At 41.5% G+C, this 20,871-nt stretch overlaps 1 protein-coding gene across 1 annotated transcript in view; it reads right to left on the reverse strand.

Moving 5' to 3' along the window:
* Positions 1-20,871, reverse strand: part of THEMIS (thymocyte selection associated) — a 227,030-nt gene that overhangs the window by 115,051 nt on the left and 91,108 nt on the right. The window contains exon 4 of the mRNA XM_030886730.2: positions 11,487-12,535. Within this exon, the coding sequence (XP_030742590.1) occupies positions 11,487-12,535 (1,049 nt within the window). The remainder of the gene's footprint in view (positions 1-11,486; positions 12,536-20,871) is intronic.

Below are 20,871 nucleotides of genomic sequence, written 5' to 3' on the forward strand. Positions count from 1 at the left end.
TCCATAGTACTTTCAGCATTCTGCTCCAGCACCAAAATTCAAATGCATCAATTCTTTTTCAGTCTGCCATTTGCAATGTCCAACTTTCACACGCATATGGGGCAATTGAAAATACGGTGGCTTGAGTAAAGCACCCTTAGTCCTCAAAGTAACATCTTTGTTTTTCAATCCTCTAAGAGATTTTGTGCAGCAAGCAACTCATCTTTTGAACATTTTCCCTACTGCTTCCATGGGCATTGATTATAGATCCAAGCAAGACAAAACCCTTGATGACTCCAAACTTTTCTCCATGTATCATACTGTTTACTTATAGGCACAGTTTGAGAATGTGGGTCTTCTTTACAATGAGTAGTAGTCCATAGTGAAGGATGCAAGCATTGATCTTCATCTGCTAAGTGCTCATGTTCTCCTCAATGTCAGCAATCAAAGTGTGTCATCTGTATAGCACAAGGTGTTAACAAGCCTTCCTCCAATCCCGATACCACATTCTTCTTTATATAAGCCAGCTTCTCTGATGATTTGCTCAACATATAGAATGAATAATTATGGTAAGGAGATGCAACCCTGATGCCCATCTTTCCTGATTTTAAACCATGCTGTATTCCCTCCTTATGTGTGCAAAACTCCTCTTGATCCATGTACAAGTTCTGCATGAGTACACTGAAGTATTCTGAAATTCCCACTCTTCTCAAGGCTATCCATAATGTGTTATGGCCCAGAGAATCAAATGCCTTAGCATGGACAATAAAGCACAACTAAACATCTGTCTGGTCTTCTCCGCTTTCCGCCGAGATCCATCTGACATAGGAGTAATATCTTTGGTTCCACATCCTCTTCTCATTCTGCCTGAACCTCTGAAAGAATGAAAGGCTAACACTGTGAAAATACTTTAAGTTGTTGATTGTAAGATGTTAGTTGAGCAGATGTAGCAATTTAGAGAGCTTCACCTCATATTCCCCAAATGATCCTCTAAGCCAGTGGTTCTTAACCTTCTTAATGCCGTGACCCTTTAATGCAGTTCCTCATGTTGTGGTGATCCCTCCACCCATAAGGTTATTTTCATTGCTACTTCATAACTGTAATTTTGATAATCTTATGAATCAGGCAACTCCTTTGAAAGGGTCACTTGACCAGAGAGCGGTCATGACCCACAGGTTGAGAACTGCTGCTCTAAGCAGATTCTTATGGTGAAAAGATATTATTGAGAGTGAGAAGGTCAGTAGGGCTAACACAGGTAAATTAAAGCAACTTTTAACATTTTAAAGTGATTTCAGAAAATATATAGTATTTTTTCTCACCCACCTAGAATTGATAGAATGAATTAAGAAGGGAAAAAAACTCTAGCTATCTCTCAACTGATAAACTTTGAACCCAACCAGTCATCCTGTGAACCAACACTGACTTGTGGTTCCCTTGTTTCTACTCTGACTTTTTGTAGACAAGAAACATATTCTGATATGTTACACCAACATTGTTCTTCTTGTGACTTCCTCCTAGTAATCTAGTTCTTTTTGGTTTAAAAGCAAATAAGTCCACACTTTTCACAGAGAAGCCCTTTAAATGTATATCATAGCTACTATCACTTAGTAGCAAATCTTTCTCTCAACCATTCTTCAAATGAGAATGACTCAGGACCTCTTTTTTTTAAGTCATTTTTTTGGGTTTCATACAAGTCATCACAATTCATACATATATCAATTTTATAAAGCAAATTTGTACATTCATTACCCTCATCTTTCTCAAAACATGCCACCTCCACATAAGCCCCAGGCATCAACTCCTCATTTTACCCCTTCCCTCCCCACTTCCTTCTCCCTCATAACCCTTGATAATTTATAAATTATTATTTTGTCATATCTTACTCAGACCTCTTAACAAACATCTTTTTACATCTTAACATCAGAATATCTTTTAACAAACTTCATTTAATTGATCATTTTCTTTAGAGATGAAACTTAGAAATGAAAAGGTGGAATCTGACCAGTGAAGAAGCAGTTAGGAATTATTACTTTGATATGGAATCATGCATTTGTGAATTTAGTCAGAGATGGTAGAAGTTTTACTTTCAATGTCTATGCATACATGGCTGTTTTGATTTTCTCTCTTAATGAAACACTGGAGTTATTTTTATATGATCTATGTCAAAGAGTGTTTTTCATTTTAATCTATTTTCACTATTATTGGCTTTTTAGTTATATTTTAATTTTTTAATTCTTTTTCCTGATTGTACTGAATGTCTATTCTTTCCAGATCTTCACATCCCACAGTTTCAGTATCTCTTTTTTTGAGGCATACTGCCTAACTCACTCTGTACCAATTATGTATCTAGTTGGGGCTGTCAATGAGCTGACTGAGCCAGGAGACGGGTATGTGATCCGATTAAGATCCTTTTAAAAAAATTACAAGACAAAGATATTCCATTTTTCTCCAGTGATGAAACTATGAGATGTGAAGTATGAGAACTATCAGAGTAAGACCACACATGTGAGCAGAAGTAGCCTGCAAAATATAAGTGCTGCATAAAGAAAAATAGAGATCATGTTCAGGATTCCAGTTGCAATTCTTCCTGAAACTTAACTATACCTTTAGGTTCTACGTGGTTCCATGAGTTAATAAATTCCTTAAAACCAAGCAACAACAAACACACTTGGTAATTGCAATTAAATGAGTTCTAACATATGTTGATCTTACTACTTAAAGTATTTATTTATCCCTCCAACCTTATGTCCTGTATTAGTTGCCTCTTATTGCTCTGCTAAGTTACTATAGGCTTGATGACTTCAAGAATACAAATGTATGATTTTATATTTCTGTAAGTCTGAATTTCAACTTGGGACTTAAGGCTAAAAACAACGGGCAAAAGGGCTGCAGTTCTTTCTTGTGGTTTTCGGGAAGGACCTTCAGAATACACAGGAATCAAATTGATTCCATCTGTGAGATGAGCCAAGAGAAATTCAATATCAAGAGCCAAAACAATTTCAAGGACTTACTGTGAACAGGCCATCAATTACCAATGTGTAAGTCCAGGTTAAAGTTGAAGATAATGAAAACAAGTCCACGAGAGCCAAAGTACAGTGAAACCTTGAGTATATCCCACTTCAATTTCAAGAGCATATCAAGAACAGATTTGATATATTAAACACTAATGATGAGTTGTGGAATGGCGTCAAGAAAATCATACATGAAGAAAGAAAAAGGTCATTAAAAAGACAAGAAAGAACAAATGAAAGAAAGAAAGGAAATAGCAAAGTATATGTCAGAAGAGACTTTGAAACTTGCTCTTGGTCATAGAGAAGCTAAAACAAATGGAAGAAAGGAAGGAGTAAAAGTGCTGACAAAACATTTCAAAGAGTAATTCAAGGGATCCCGGGAAGATGGCTGCCAGATAGGTAGCTTACGCCCAGAACTCTGAGGAGATCGGTGAGTGGGGAGAGTTGAGGGAGGAGTAGGGGTACCAAATTTGTCTGTTCAATTCCCAAGACCACTCAGAGCATCTCTCAGACCCAGAGGTGGAGTCCCACCCATAGCCAGGGCTCCGCATGGACACCCATGGTCTCTGGTGTAGTGCTCCACACGCCCGCTTTGCTAGGACCTGTGCCACGAGGCAGCCAGGTGCACGGCAGAGGGACTCCGTGCAAAACTGCCAGTCAGTAACCCCCACCCCGCATCAGGGGCCCCGGCGCCCTGGGGCCCCATGTGTGTGCTCCAAGCAGCATACGTCCTCACCCCCAGCAGATTTGGGCCCCACCTAGGCACCCCTCGTAGTCCAGCAGGCCAGACCCTCTCCCCTTCTCCCCTTCTCCCCGGAGGCATGCTCCCAGCGCCACAGCCAGGTGGAAGGCAGAGACTGAGGACCTTCCTCTGGACTCCACGCAAACCGCCAATCAGACCTTTCCGCACGCTCAGAGGTCACAGCCCAGAGGAGCCGGCCCCATCACTGTGCTCCTTGCAGATCCGCCAGGCAGCCCCTTCCCTGGGCGTCCACCCCCACCTACCCCCCTATACACGCGCACGCCCATGTACGCGCGAGGACACACACATGCACTCAGAGATTCCCATCCTGCCACATCGCTACAGGCTGGCCAGGCAGAGGACCCAAGTCTGGAAGAACTTTCTGCAGCTGCGGCATAGGAACCCAAGCTTTTGGGGCTTTATCACTGCATTCTCCCTTCTCCCTGCTCACTCTGTTCCACCCTTTGGGCTCCAAGTGGTGCATTTTCACACCAGTTGCGGCCCCCCTCCCACCTGCCTACCTGAGGGAAGTGCCCCTAGCCAGAAACAGATCACCTAATCCCCAACCCATCCCCTAAATGCGCTCCCCTGCACTGGGGCCAATACTTTCTATCAGACCACAGCTTGCACAGCTTCAAACAGCCCCTAAGGAGACCTGAAGGTTTCTGGAGCACAAACCAGAGGAGGAGGCGAGAGGGAATACCCAGCAGGAGAAAGGTGACGCACAACCCCTCAAGGCAGTTGGCTAAAGGCAGCCAGCTGAATCACCAACCTCCCAAAGAGAGCTCAGGGCTCTGAGACACCTGGGAAAATGGCACCAAGTGCCCACAAATCGAACAAAAGACAGCAAGCTGTTTCCACAGCTTCAACAAGAAAAGAGAAACAAAATCCAATGCCAGAGCACCTCCTGGATCTAACAGCAGTTATAGAAAAGGCATAGGTTGACCTCCCACAGAAATAAATGTTCAGAATGCTGCTTGGAACCATATAGGACATGAGGGAAGCATTACAGAAAAAGGCTGAAATGATAGAGGAATTAAAGTCTATGCACCAAAAGGAAATGCAGGAGTTAAAGGGCGAGATAACAAAAACTAACAACAAACTCACGGACTTCGCCCAGAGAATGGAGGAGGCAGAGAACTGCACCAGTGACCTACAGGATTCACAAGCAGAAATTAATAAACGTGAGAAAAAGTCTACCAAGTCCATCAGAGAAGCTGAAGAAAACCTCAGAGCTATGGCTGACGCTATGAGAAGGAACAATGCAGAATTGTCAGCGTGGAGGAAGAATCCACATCGAGGAGACCAACATCCAAAATAGTGATGGAATGCTTGGAGGAAAACTTTCCTAACTTAATGAATGAAAACCAGGCAAATATCCAGGAGGCTGAAAGAATACCAGCTAGACTGAATCCCCAGAAGAAGTCACCAAGACATATAGTTGTTAAACTATCCAGCTATGAGGAAAAGGAGAATCATGAGAGGAGCTAGAGAAAAACAGACAACCACATATAAAGGCAAGCAGATAAGAATATGCTCAGACCTGTCTGCAGATACTATGAAGAAGAGGAGACAGTGGAGCAGCATATTCCAAAAATTGCAGCAAAATAACACAAACCCAAGAATACTCTATCCCGCCAAACTATCTATCAAAATAGATGGAGAAATTAGAGTCTTCCCAGACAAGGAAAACCTCAAAGAATATGCTAAAAGGAACCCAGCACTACAAAAGATCCTTGCTGACCCAGTATGGGCAGAAGAACAACACTCACCAAGCACATACAAGAGACCACCACACAGAACAACTCCACCCAGAGACCATCAAAGGGAAAACAGCCCCCAAGATAAAAATGGCACAACGATGGAAAGAAGGCAAGAATGAACAGCAAACACACATATGCACAATCCACGGAAAAGAAGAGAGATAAAATGACATCACAGGGTCCACAGATAGATGTAATAACCCTGAATATTAATGGGATGAACTCAGACCTTAAGAGACAGAGGCTAATAGACTGGTTTGGAAAACACAAACCCTCGATCCGCTGCCTAGAGGAAACACATCTCAACATTACAGATAAAAACAGGCTGACAATCAAAGGATGGAGACATTATCAGTCAAACTCTAATTAAAAAAAACGAGGGGTTGCAATCCTAATCTCAGATAAAATTGACCTCCGAGTGCAAACCATAAAATGAGATACGGATGGACACTATATAATGCTCAAGGGAGCATTAAATAAAGAACCAATAAGCATTCTAAACATTTACTTGCCAAATAAGCATCCAGCAGAATATGTCAAGCAAACACTTCAAAGGATGAAAAAAGGAATCACAGCCTCAACAATTATAGTAGGTGACTTCAATACACCGCTCTCTGGGAAAGATAGATCACTCGGAAAGAAACTCAACAAGGAGACTACAGATCTAAACACTACAATTAGACAATTTGACCTGATATCTAGAGAGCTCTCCACCCAAACAAAAAAATGAATTCACATTCTATTCTGGACCACATGGCACATTTTCTAAAATAGATCACATGCTAGGGCATAAGTCGAACCTACATAAATTCAAGCACATTGATATCATACAGATCTCTCTCTCTGACCACTGTGCAATAAGATTGGAAATAAACCAAAGGAAGATAAAGAAAGTAAGGCCAAACCATTGGAGAATGAATAACTCTCTACTGCAAAAGGAGAGTGTATTGGCTCAGAACAAAGATGAAATTGGGAAATTTCTAGAAACCAATGAGAATGAAAACACGACATACCAAGACTTATGGGACACAGCAAAAGCAGTCATCAGAGGTATTCTCATAGCATTACATGCACACATAAAAAAGGAGGAGAGGCATATGATTGATACTGACACAAAATTTACAGCAACTAGAACGGAGTCAGCAAGAAAATCCAACTAATAGAAAAAGAAAAGAAATAATAAGAATTAGGTCTGAGATTCAGGAGAGAGAAAATAAGAAAAATATGGGGGGGGGGAATCAATGCTGCTAAAAGTTGGTTCTTTGAACGGATAAATTGAATCGACAAACCTCTCATGAATTACACAGTTCTATGAAGGACTGTACTCCAATGAATTCAAAAACTTGGAAGACATGGATGAATTCTTGGAAAAACAACCCCTCCCCAGATTATCCCCATTATCCCCAATGGCCATCAAAAACCTTAACAGACCCTTTTCAGTAGAAGAAATAGATAAGGCTATCAAAAAATTAAAAGCTAAAAGGCTCCAGGACCAGATGGACTCACGGGTGAATTTTATCAAGCATTCAGGGAAGAAGTGACACCAATCCTACACAAACTCTTCCAGAACATAGAAAAATATGGTAAACTCCCAAATTCCTTCTATGAAGCTAGTATAACTCTGATACCTAAACCAGGCAAGGATCCCACAAGAATTGAGAACTACAGACCAATCTCCCTAATGAATAGCGATGCAAAAATCCTTAACAAAATACTAGCCAAGAGAATACAAATATATATAATACAAATAATTCACCATGACCACGTGGGATTCACACCAGGGATGCAATGATGGTTCAACATACGAAAGACCATAAGTATTATTCATCACATTGAAACAAAGAAATATAAGAACCACATGATAATATCAATAGATGCAGAAAAAAATGTTCGACAACATCCAGCACCAATTCATGTTTAAGACACTCAAGAAGATGGTAATGGAATGACAATTCCTCAATAAAATACAAGCTATATATGAAAAACCAACAGCTAACTTGGTAGCCAACAGAGAAAAGACGACATCAATTGGAGGGGATTCAGAGAGATAGGAACTCTTGTCCACTGCTGGTGGACCTGTAGGTATATATAGCCATCATGGAAATCAATTTGGGGATATCTAAAATAGATGGAAATTGAGCTACCCTATGATCCAGCAATCCCCCTATTGAGCATATACCCAGGAGAGACAAAAAAAAATAAGCCACGGCCAGGCATCTGCGCCCCAATGTTCATCGCAGCACGGTTCACAATTGGCAGGAATTAGAAACAGCCCAAATTTCCATCAACAGATGAATAGATTTAAAAACTCTGGTGCATACCTATAATGGAGTACTATGCATCCCTAAAAAGCAGTGATGAACACATGAAGCACATCGCCGCATGGGAAGAATTGGAGGAAATTATGCTAAGTGAAGTAAGCCAAACACAAAAGGACAGGTACTACAAGAGTCCGCTGAGGTAAGCCAAAAAAAAATTTTTTTTTTTCCAAAAAGGGCATAGGGAAGAAGATGCTGTATACATATGTCCCTGGAGTGAGGTCCAGGTAATATGGCAGGGGCCAGACTAACCCCAGGGATGCAAATGGGATACATATGGTAGCCCATTAAAACGGAGGAGGGGAAAAGGTATGGGTAGCTGAGGGAACAGGGCACTAACCCACACAGGGGGAGGTTGTTGATTGTGTCTCCATAGGGAAAGAGGGACCAGACTTCAACTCGGAGCTCCAAGACAGGAAAGCAATACACTGACATGAAGTAGGGAACCGATGGAAAGGCATGAGGGGCCGGTCCGATTACCAACTGCGTGCACAGTACCACCGTCCCCCAGGGGGAATAAACTTCAGAGGACAACTGAAGCTGCAGCTGGGGAAGTGGGGAAGGGGTACTGGTCTGGTTGGAGCACAAGTGAGCTGATGAGGGGGGAAGGGGAAGAAAAGGAAAGAGTGGAGAACATTCTGGCTCGCCAAGCCCTTGGGACAATGTGCCTGTTTGGAACAGTGATGTATGGAGATGACCGCGGGGCTGGCCCCACCATGGGACACAGCATTCCTCGTTGACCCATCACACCACTGGGGAAAGCACTGGAGACAAATGGCAGAAATTGTGCCTGCCATGAGCTCACCACACTGAACACCAGCCTCTTACTTCACTTAGCATAATTTCCTCCAATTCTTCCCATGCGGCGATGTGCTTCATGTGTTCATCACTGCTTTTTAGGGATGCATAGTACTCCATTATAGAAGCATTTTCTGGAGCGGCAGTTCTCAACTTGTGGGTCGTGAGCCCTCTGGGGGGTCAAACTACCCTTTAAGAGGGGCCACCCAATTCATAACAGTAGCAAATTTGCAGTGATGAAGTAGCAATGAAAATAATATTATGGTTGGGGGGGTCACCACAACATGAGGAACTGTATTGAAGGGTAACAGCATTAAGGTTGAGAAACACTGTTCTAGAGGAAGACATCATTCTCGGTAAAATAGGTCAACGAAAAAGTGGAAGACTTCAAGGAGATGGACTGACAAAATGGCTGCAGCAATTGGCCGCGGCTAGACTAGACATTGGTTCGTTCTGTGTACTTAGGGTGACTATGAGCCTGAGCCAACTTAATGGCAGCTGGCAGGGACACCAGTAACCAAAGGTTGGTAGTTACGCAGAACTACTTACAGAAGCTTACTCCCTCATCATTCTTCTGTGAAGAAAACCCAGTGCTTAACCCACTGGGCCACCAGGCCTCTTTTCTGTAAGATTATATTCATTCAAAACCCTAGTGAGGCACATCTATTGGAAACACAAGTAACCGTCACTCAGAATCTATTGATCAGCAATGGTTTCATTTGTTTTTAGCCTATATAATTTAAGACAATCTTCCCATCTTCAGGCTCATAATCTTCATTATATCAGTAAAGGTTTCAATACCATATAAGGTGACATACTCGCAGGTCCCAGGTATTTGGCATGGCATTGTCAGGAGGCAACATGTGGTAATCCTCACTAAAAAATGACAATTGCATCTCTTATATCATCTAGCAAAGTGATGGTGCCAGGTTATCAAAAGATATAGCATCTGGGGTTTTAAAGGCTTGAAGATAAACAAGCGGCCAACTAGCTCAGAAGCAACAAAGCCCACATGGAAGAAGCACAACAGCATGTGTGACCACGCGCTGTTGAAGGGATCAGGTATTAAGCATCAAAGAACAAAAAATATCATTGTAAAGGTGGGTGAGTGCAGAGTGGAGACTCAAAGCCCATCGGTAGGCAACTGGACATCCCCTCGTTGAGGGGAGGAGATGAGCCAATCAGGGTGCAGGGTAGTAATGATGAAACATGTAACTTTCCTCTAGTTCTTGAATGCTTCCTCCCCCCCACTATCATGATCCCAATTCTACCTTACAACTCTGGCTAGACCAGAGGATGTACATTGGTACAGATAACAATTGGAAACAAAGGGAATCCAGGACAGATGACTCCTTCAGGACTAGCGGTGAAAGGGGCAAGGCCTGGAGCGTGAAGGGAATGCGGGGTAGAAGGGGGAACCAATTACAAGAATCTAGGTATTGCCTCCTCTCTGGGGGAGGGACAGCAGAGAAGAGGGTGGGGGGAGATGTCAGACAGTGTAACTTATGACAAAACTATAAGAAGTTGTGAATTATGAAGGGTTCATGAGGGTGGGGCGGTGGGGAAGGAGGGGGAAAATGAGCAACTGATATTAAGGCCTGAGGTAGAGGGCAAATGTTTTGAGAAATGATGAGGGCAGCGAATGTACATATGTACTTGACACAATGGATGTATGTATGGATTGTGATGAGAATTGTATGAGCCCCCAATAAAATAATTTAAAAAAATATTCTAAGCAGTTGAAGCCAACGACACCCTCCACATTTCTAAATGCTTATTTATCAATATTATTAGGAAAATTTTATTTGATTAGAAATAATTCTTCACAATGAATTGTCTTGAAAAAGGAAATTCTTGCTTGTAGGTTTTTGTGTTTTCTAAAGATGAGTTTTGTGATTCTATCAGAATTTCCCCAGCATACATTCAGAATGCAATCTTAGAAATGTAGAATTAAAAGTACTTCTGTATCCACATACTTGAAGCCTGAGGCTGCTATCATTCCGGAGTAGATAGAGTAAACACAGCATCTCTCTTTGTTTTACTAATTACTTTGATTCCCCACGCTGCCTGCACAACATCTGCCAGGCCAGAATGTACTCCTTCCTTCCACACACCATAGATTCACCAATGAACAAACGACCTCCGTGCCGTGGTGTAAGGATACGGTCTTTCCAGGATGCTAGCAGGCAATTTTCAAGGGACAAAGGCCTCCAGTAGAAATGAAGCTGAATGCCCTCAACTCTTCAGAGTGGGAATGGAGTTGTTGATGTTGTGAGCACCACATACTGTCTTTCATTTTATCGATTTCACTTTTCTATAGAACTTTGGAAGATAACAATTCTAAGATAGGCAGAATGTGGGCAGCTGCTCACATTCTCACAAACAATTCTGCCAAGATATTTTTACATTTTTCTGCGCATAAAGCAGAATGAAGACATGTGTTATAGATGCATGCTACTGGTATGCACCCAGAATAAGGGAGCTTAATGCATGCTCATTTCCTGGATGAAGTATTCAAACAATTCTACCTAGGGGAAAAATGAACAGAACATCCAAAATAAAATAGATATGCTTCTAAGGCACCTTAATCACCAAAACCCATTAAAATGCCAGTTTGGGTCATCATATCTAAATGCCATCGCTGCTATTTCTAATTCATTAAAAATTTCCAGCCACATCTACTGGTTAAGCATCAAAATACAAAATACTGCAATAGCTTGTGCTCTGTTGATGCTCACTCATTGACTGTGCACCAGAAAGGCTCATTTCAAACATGGTGTGAAAGAAAGAAAAGTAATCACAAAACAAACTTAGAAAAGGCATAAACTGGCTCAAGAAAGTCACTCTAAAGGAAATCACAATACTTTAGTCTTACCTTGGGAGATTTAGGCAGATCTGCTCTCCTTTGTTCTGGTTGGGTTAGCAGAGTTGACTTAGCTTCCACCAGTAAGGGATGTTTGGGAGGGAGGGGTGGGGGAAGCAAGAAAGAGCTTTCATATCTCCGCATCATATAATATTGTTCTTCAGAGATCTCTTCAACCAGAGTCCTGACTGAAAATGATTCTGTTTCTCTAAGCAAATTACTAACTAAATGAACAGTCATATTCAAGCGGCTGATAGGAATTTCCCAGCACTCGCTGGGGTTGGAAAAGTCACTAACAAGTAGATAAGAGTCTGTAATATCTTCCTCCAACTGCAGTCCTGGTGTGGCTGCCAAAGTGTCCTCTTCAATAGAAAGGTCCCTCACAGACACTTTCACATTGAAGGGCAAGCGGAACTGTGTGCAGAGCTCAGAAATTTGGTACTGTTTCTTATCATGAATCACCTCCACAAAACCTCCTTCCGTGTACAAAGGCAGCAGTGTTGCCTCATAAGACTTTCTGAGGATTTTTTCACAGGCCAGAACTTTCAGCGCTTTTTTTCCCTTCTTGCAGAGGACTTCAGTAGACTGCGAGTGATGCACTACAAACTGGTCTCCAACTGATATGGATGACAACTCGTCATAAGGGGAATGAAAGGCTTTGGTGGCTACCACGTGGAGAGGCTCCTTTTCACTCTTAGCTATCTCAAGGTCATAGGCAGTTGGGAACTCCCGAGGTCGCCGCTTGAATTTGCCTTTGTAGCTCATGGGGATCAAGAAGTGTCGTTTAGGAAAATTGCTTCTAATTTCTGAAGCTAAGATCCTTGATGCCTGGTACTTTTTGTGGATCACAATGGTTTTCCCGGACTGTAAAATGTTTCCAGGCAGCTTCTTTCCTTCTGGCCCTTCTATGACTTCAGCCACTACAGGGAACTCTTTACTGGTCATTTCAAAAAGGTCTTCTGTAGATAAGAGCTGAAGAAACCAGTTCGCCTCATAGCGATCAGTAATGTCTTTGACTTCAACATCTAAGCTGGGAAGAAGGTGGACTATATCCTTTTGAACTGGAAAAAAAATGGATTTTTGTGCATCAAAAGTTTGCTATGAGATAATATTATACTATTTCTTAATACCATAGGTATGTTTGATTACAAAGCAAAGAATAAGAAAAGCAGAGATAATCAGCATATAATATTTCCTACATTTTATTTCTCTCCTTTTAAATGCTAAGATGAACTACATAAAAATAAAACAAATATACAAACAACCACTGCTTGGCTTCAGAGAGATCATTCATCAGTCCTTGAATCTCTGTGAACTTCCTCAATATTACAGCAATCTGAGAGCAACCACTCACCTTGTTTTCCTTGATAGTCACATATAACATCCTTGAATATATAATATACGTGCATATGTAAACACATATACAAAGGTTAAATAAACATGTATAAATATATCTTCACAAACATATTTGCAAATGTGTATACATGTATGTCCAGAAAATTTATACTATAATTCAAAATCATGTGCTTATAGCCCAGATATTATATGCAAATTATCTCAGAGGAGAGTTCTGGTCGTTCAAATTAGACCCCACTGTATCAGGTCCAACACTACTTCTTTATGCAAAGCTTTATCTTGTGTGGTAGAACAGCACAGCAAATTATGGAGCATAAAATACTTAGATTTCTATATGGAAGTGGATATGAAGATACAATCTTTTTTTCAGTCTAAAAGTTCTTCTTTCTTCCATGGATATCACATTAACAGCTGGATAGAAAAGGAGATGATATGCTCATTCTAGATCGTTATCACAGAAACCCTCTGGAGCCCCGGGTGTGCTGCTAGGGTACTTACCAATGTATCTTTGCCTAAAGAGTCACTGAGGACTAGTGAGTGTCCGTCTTTTTTCAAGCACCTACAGTCTCGAAAGTCTTTTTTTGATTTCTAAGGGTCATTTAAATTTTCTCCTAGAGTCATTTATCTGATTTCCATGTTCTCTGACAGAGAGAATCATGGTAAATGGTCTGACATTACAAATAAAGTTATGTTTTAATATTAACTTAGAATTTTATAATGGTTTCTATTTTCTTGACAGTTTCCCAACACAATATTTTATTGTGTTCTCATTGGTTCTTCATTGCTTCCCCAAATCTCCAACCATCCTGTGTCAACATTCTTTCTTCCTTACATCCTTTTGAAAAATGAACAATTTAGAAGATTTAGAAGACAGTTTTATCCTGCAAAACGTTTGTGTATTATTAATTTTTATATTATTAACCATTATACAGCATCTGAAAACTATAGCCTATAATTAGTGTCATATTTCTTGTGCATGCTGTGTACCACAGTTCTTGAAGACACAGCATGAAAAGGTATTATTTTATTTTCTGGAATGCTATTAAAAGGGAAAAAAAGTTGGCTAGAGACCAAAGTATATAAAATTTGTGATGATCCATTTTTGAGAAAAAAGGGCTACAAGGACAGTTTGTGCCTTTATTATTTCATTTTTAAAGTGCAGCATGTTTTAGCTTTTGAAATTATTGCCATGGGCTACTCTTCACCCAAAGGTAATTTGAGAAACACCAAAATCCTGCTCATCTAAATCAAATGAACTAGACTTAGGAATTTTAATGCTACACTCACAATAGCAAAAAGACAGATACATCAATAGAAGAAAAGATAAATAAATTTTGGTTCATACACACAATGGAACACTACTCAACGTTAAAGAATTAGGATAAATCTGTGAAATATTGCATAACATGGATAAACCTGGAGGATATTAAGCTTGCTGAGTGAAATCAGAAAATCACAAAAGGACAAGTATTATGTGAGACCGCTATTATAAAATGCCAAAAAAAGATGGTTTCCACACTGAAAGAAACACTCTTTGATGGTGTGGTAGTTACATAATTTCATGTCAACTTGATAAATAAATATAGGAATGGAGTCTAGCCTGTCAGTCAGGTCACAACCTGATGATGACTCCTTGTGGGTGTGGCCTTCTCATAAGGATTTTTTTTTTTTAAGTGAGTCTTTTAATAATTTTGCACAAAATCAAATTATATAAACTTGACATATTCCAGAAAATATTGCTTTTAACAGTTACACCATGATCAAAATTCCTTTGGTAGCTTTTAATCAAAATGAAATATGCTATTATGTAAAATATAAAGAAATCTTTTTAAAATGCTATCACAAAAGTATCTTTTTCATAGTTACCATACAAACATCACTACAGAACTTTCATTTATTTTGCTGTTCAATCTTATTTATATATACACAACATGAAACCAGATACCAACTGAATTCTTTTTTTTTTTTTTAATCATTTTATCGGGGCTCATACAATTCATCATAGTCCATACATACATCAATTGTGTAAAGCACACCTATACATTTGTTGCCCTCATCATTCTCAAAATTTGCTTTTCTCTTGGGTTCCTGGAATTAGCTCATTTTCCTCTTTTCCCCTCCTCCTCCCTCCCTACTCCCCGCTCCCTCATGGACCCTTAATGATTTATAAATTATTATTATATCTTATCTTACACTGCCTGGTGTCTCCCTTCACCCACCCTTCTGTTGCCCATCCCCCAGAGAGGAGGTTATATGTAGATCCTTGTGATCGATTCCCCCTTTCTAGCCCCCCTTCCCTCCTGGTATCGCCACTGTCACCCCTGGTCCTGAGGGGTTCATCTGTCCTAGATTCCCTGTGTTTCCAGTTCCCATCTGTACCGCTGGGGATCCTCTAGTCTAACCAGGTTTGCAAGGTAGAATTAGGGTCATGGTAGTTGGGGGGAGGAAGCGTTTAAGAACTAGAGGAAGGTTGTGGGTTTCATTATTACTATACTGAACCCTAAGTGACTCATCTCCTCCCCACTACCCCTCTGCAAGTTATGTCCAGTTGTCTACAGATGGGCATTGGGTCCCCACCATGCGCCACCTTCATTCACGATGATAAGATTTTTTTTTTCTCTCCCGCCTTTGGTGCTTGAAGCCTAGTCCCTTCAGCCCTTCATGATCACACATGTTGGTGTGCTGCTTCCATGTGGGCTTTGTTGCTTCTGGGCAAGATGGCCACTTGTTTATTTTCAAGCCTTTAAGACCCCAGACGCTATATCTTTTGATAGCCAGGCACCATCAGCCTTCTTCACCACATTTGCTTATGCACATGTTGGGGGGAATGGGAGGACTGGTAGGGAGTGACCAAGGACAAGGTATCTGAGAGGAATTACCAAAGCCAGAATGAAGGCTGAACATGGTCATGGGACAGGAGGAAAGCGTAAGAAAATAGAGGAAAGGAGTAGGAGGCAAAGAGCATACATAGAAGCCTAAATACAGACATGTGCATATGTAAATATATTTAAGATTATTGGGGAAATGTGCCTAGGTGCAAATAATTATAGGTTTAGTAGTAGGGTGGCAGGTGGACATTGGGCCTCCTCATGTACATTCCCTTAATACAAGAGCACCTTGCTCAGCTAAATGGTCATATCACGATACCTACCTTCCCAACATGATCGCTGAAGACAGACGTGTGCATAAGCAAATGTCATGAAGAAAGCTGATGGTGCCCAGCTATCGAAAGATATAGCGTCTAGGGTCTTAAAGGCTTGAAGGCAAACAAGTGGCTATCTAGCTCAGAAACAACAAAGCCCACAGAGAAGAAGCACACAAGCCTGTGTGAACACGAGGTGTTGAAGGGAACAGCTAGCAGACACCAAAGAGCAAAAATCATCATTATGTGACCACCTTCCCCACATAAACCAACAGAATTCTTTTAATCATTCGACAAAATACCCTCTGCTTCACAATATCAAGACTTTAAGGTCTCCTAAAAACCCTTTACAGTGGTACAGCACAGAGAACAATTACTGTCCCTGTGTTTACTGTAAAAAGAAAACCAACTTTAGTATAGCAATAACACAAATACTGCAATTAAACAAAAATCAAACAGCAATTGCCCTAATGCAAAAAATAGGGCCTGCTAGACTCAATGTTAGAAGAGTAAACACAAACACACTAACCTCCAAAATTCTTAAACAGAAAATTCACAAATAAGTTGGCTGAAATAAAGAAGCTGATGTTTCACTATATTAAACACATCAAATATACAACATCCCCTTGGCACATCAGAGATCTCACTGACAAACCTGATTTATAAAAAAAAATCAGTTATCAAAGCTTAAGACTATTTGAAAATAGAGAAAACAAACAGATGTCAGTATTTAGGTTGCATAATTGAACAACCAGTTTTTATGCGACCTCCTGAGGATTTTACAAACTTCCTCTCTTTCTTCCTGGAGGTGGGTGACACTTTCTCTCTGCTTCGCCTTCCTGTTAAGGAGCCACACTCAGAGAGCTGGGGGAGCCACGTGGAAACCTAGGCCAGCGCGGAGATGCTTCCACTGGCATTGGATCCACAGATTTTTCACCCACCAGCCTGTTATCTTCCTTCATTCGGCATCATTGCAAGTGGTGCCTGAATATAAAGAAGAATTTGAGGACTCCTGTTGACTTATGGGCTTGATCTGAACTGGTCTGGGATGTTTTTTCAATATACAATTTCTCTTTGATATAAAGTTCCTCCTTCTTATACACATATGCGTGTCCCTGAATTTGTTTTTCTAGTCAACCCAGTATAACACAGATGGTTATGAGGGCCAGAGGGCAAAGGAAGGAGGAGAAGTCATAGGCTAGAGGGTAGGTAATACACAATAAGAGGGAGGTTAGAAAAATGATGGAGAAAATGGGAGACATTGGAAGGTTCATAAGAGTTAAAGACAATAGAGTCAAATATTTTTATATTTGCAATCCTGTAATAGTGTTGGTCAACAACAGAATACTTTTGGGAGAGAAATGGGAGTACATTCACAAGTATATATATATATATATAACAGAGGATAGTTGTTTATATGTTTTTACCTTTGATACAACTATATCCCTGAATGTGAGAATATATATATATATACATATATATATATATATATAATAGTTGTTTATATGTTTTTACCTTTGATACAACTATATCCCTGAATGTGAGAGCTTTCATAACAAAGTTATGAAAACTATATAGACATAGCCAAACATCTTGCAGGAATGAGCCACTCTGCCTAGGGGATCAAGCTCATAGTCTTAGTGGACACCAATTTCAACTGACATAACATAATGCTCAAAGACAATGTTCTACATACAATTTGGTGAGTAGCATCTGAGGTCTTACAATCTAGTGAGCAGTCATCTAATGTGCAATTATTGATTTCTCCCTGTCTGAAGGAAAAAATAATGATGAAAAGAGAAAAGCATATGGAACAATTAATTCTTCCAATGGATCATGCAAACATCAATTTCCACAACTCTGAGGCCAGAGATTGGATGCTGTCAGCTCACCACTACTATCTGCTCTAAAAGAATCATATTAGAAGGTTCTGGATAGTGTGGGAGAAAAACACTAAAACAAAAAATATCAAGTTTGGAAGTCATCGACAAAGATAGAGCCCCCAACACTATGTCCTTTAGTCCCCCTTCAATCCTAGAACTGAACTGACCCCTGTGTTAGAAAAATCAATCATCTAAAATCAAAAGAGCACCATTTACCCAAGGAGAAAGGTCAAAAGAAGGTGAAATGGCAAGTGGAAACAAATAGAGGAAATGGGATAGATGATTGTTCATTGAGGGGACTTCAACATATGAGTGAAAACAAAATAGATAAGCTATAGAATGTAAAACTGACCATCTACTTTGTAAACTTTCACCAAATTCACAAATAAATACCCACACTTAGCATACACAAAAGGATTATAGTACTGGCTCTATGTGGTATTTATTCATGGTCGTCTGCTATTCCTCAAATCTAGGAACCAGGAAGAAATGGGTAGATTAAGCACTATCAAAGATTTTATGGAAAGGCTGAATTGATCCATCTAAACATCACTTCTCAGTAAGAGAGATTCTAATCTGTTGGGGCACTATAGATGCTATGGGTGAGAAATAGCCATGATATGAAAGAGGATTTTATCATTGCAGGAGGATTTTATCATATCAGGCCAGATGACCTAACCTCTATTGAATTTTCTGGTATCCAATTCCACATCCATCTTTAGTTTTTATATTTAAATGGCATGCTACCAAATTGCATCTTGATATATTAGCAGTACTTAACAAAGAATGGGCATCCTCTCTTTAATAGATGTTGTCTCTTATTTCCCTCATATTTATTATTTTATTCATCTGTGATGTTATTTTCCTCTGGAACACAGAGGAAAGCTGGTACACACTGCTCACACACATCCCATGCACACACACACATTTGCTGGTGTGTTCTGGTTCTTTTTCTTCCTCTATCTACAGTGATCTCACTCAGTTTTCCTTCTTTTAGTACTATTTCTATACTGATGAGTATCCAATGCACATTTCTAGCCAATCATTCTCTGAACTCCAGGTGTCTATTTAAGTCCTCTACTTTTATGTCTAATATATGTATCCAAATTGACATGCCACTAATTCTGGCAAGATGGCACCCAAGTAAGCAGCTCACATTGGAGGCATCATGGTGATCAGTAAATTCACCAACTGGGAGACCAAGTAGAGGATTCAGGTAAGTGAATTAACTCCTGTAACAATCCGGAGTACTCCTTCAGCCTGGAATGTGACATTCCCCAGAAATCCAAATGTGCTCTGGAGACCTGAGGATCCTCAGCCTGGCCCTAGGGATATTCCCATCTGTGCCATCCGCACTACTGTGGACACCACCATCCTCTCTTCCAGCTAAGCATCCCCCCTGGCATGATCATCGTATCTGGAGCCAGCCAGTTCTTTTCTCTCCACATGGTGGCAGTTCCTGCCACAGAGTGCAATACCATACTGCCATTCCTTCATGGCTCTAGCAGCCACAGATAGGCCTTGAAATTCACCCAAGGCATTTACCACTCCAGGCGGCACTCTTCTCCCACACAGCAGAGAACCACTGCCACATCTGGTACCCTTCACTGCTAGCTGGTGGCCCCAGTGGCCATGGTTGGGCCCCGTCCACCATCCACCCAGGTAAGTCCCACCACAAACGACACCCCCACACACAGCCAGCCCAATGCTTTACTTACTGTGGTTGGAACCCCACCTTCCTTACCCCTCTTTTACCCCCACGTGGGTCAGACATGCCTGGGTTTCACTTACCCAATGACTGTGGCCTGTGCCACTGCAGCAGGAGCCTACCAACCAACCATGCAGGGTTCCAACAGCCATGAACAGAACACTTCAATACCTACAGAGTTTGTCTACAACCTTTAGCATGTAGGCAGATCACTCTTAAATCTATGTTCAGAACCCATATGCAATCCTCCACAGATATCTTGTGGGGCTGCCTGGGACAGAGCAGTCCTCAGGTGAGTCTCTTCCAGTCTAATGATTTCTCTTCCAGGCTGCCTCAACCACAAAGTTTTCCTATGTAGCAGCTGTGACCCTGCAGCTTCTTTACCAGGTACCTTCTGTCCCTGGGGACATACACGTGGTACCACTGTGACCATGCAGCTTCTCAACTTGCCTGCCTCCAGCACCAGGGCTTTACTACAGCACTGCCATTGCTCCTTGGACTTTCCACCAGGCAGTTTCTGGCCCAGGGAATTACCTGCAGTATTTTCATAAACCTGCAAATTCTCCTCCAGCCCCCTCCCAACCCTGGGGTCTTACTCACAGTGCTGCAGTGACCCTATGGCCTCCCTGCTGGCATGACCCTGGTCACAGCAGTTACCTGTGATATAAGAGCAGCATAGCAGCCTTTCTGCTGGTATGACCCCAACCCCCGGGCTTACCTGTGGTGACACTGAACCCCTGTGACTTCTCTGCTGGGCAGTTCCCAACCCTGGAGCTCTCCCACCAGTCAGGAACAGACCCACAGCCCCTCTCTCAAGCCTCTCCCCCTCTGGACTGCCCCACCTTTTAGTTTAGGACCCCTAAGTCTTCCGTCGGGCCCCCTCTCAAGTTCCACAGCTCACCCACTGGGCAACCCTTACCCTGTGACCCCCTCAACACACAAATAGGCCCATCCCATCCCTAAGACCCCACACCCACTAGCACTGGCTCTAAGGCATCCTTGGTGCCCCAACCTGCCCAGGGGCCCCCTTCACACCTGGCCCAGTTCCATGGTACCTCTGCAACGTGACACAGACCAGTGGCGTCCCAGCCAGTGCCGACCAGTCCCACAGCCACACTGCAGGCTCTCTCTGGCTCAGCCCAGGGTCATACCTACAGTTTCTGGCTGCAGGCCATCCTCTGAGTACCCCCACCACTTCCAGACACTAAACCACTGTGGCACTTTGCCTATGTTATAGCATGATACATGAACACAATAGGCCACAGGCTGTCCCTAAAATCACTCTTAGTTCTACAGAGAGAAAGGTCA

The sequence above is a fragment of the Echinops telfairi genome, unplaced genomic scaffold (genome assembly GCF_000313985.2).
Source record: "Echinops telfairi isolate 266 unplaced genomic scaffold, ASM31398v2 ScPeMD7_3533;HRSCAF=4204_0, whole genome shotgun sequence".
NCBI classification, from domain to species: Eukaryota; Metazoa; Chordata; class Mammalia; order Afrosoricida; family Tenrecidae; genus Echinops; species Echinops telfairi.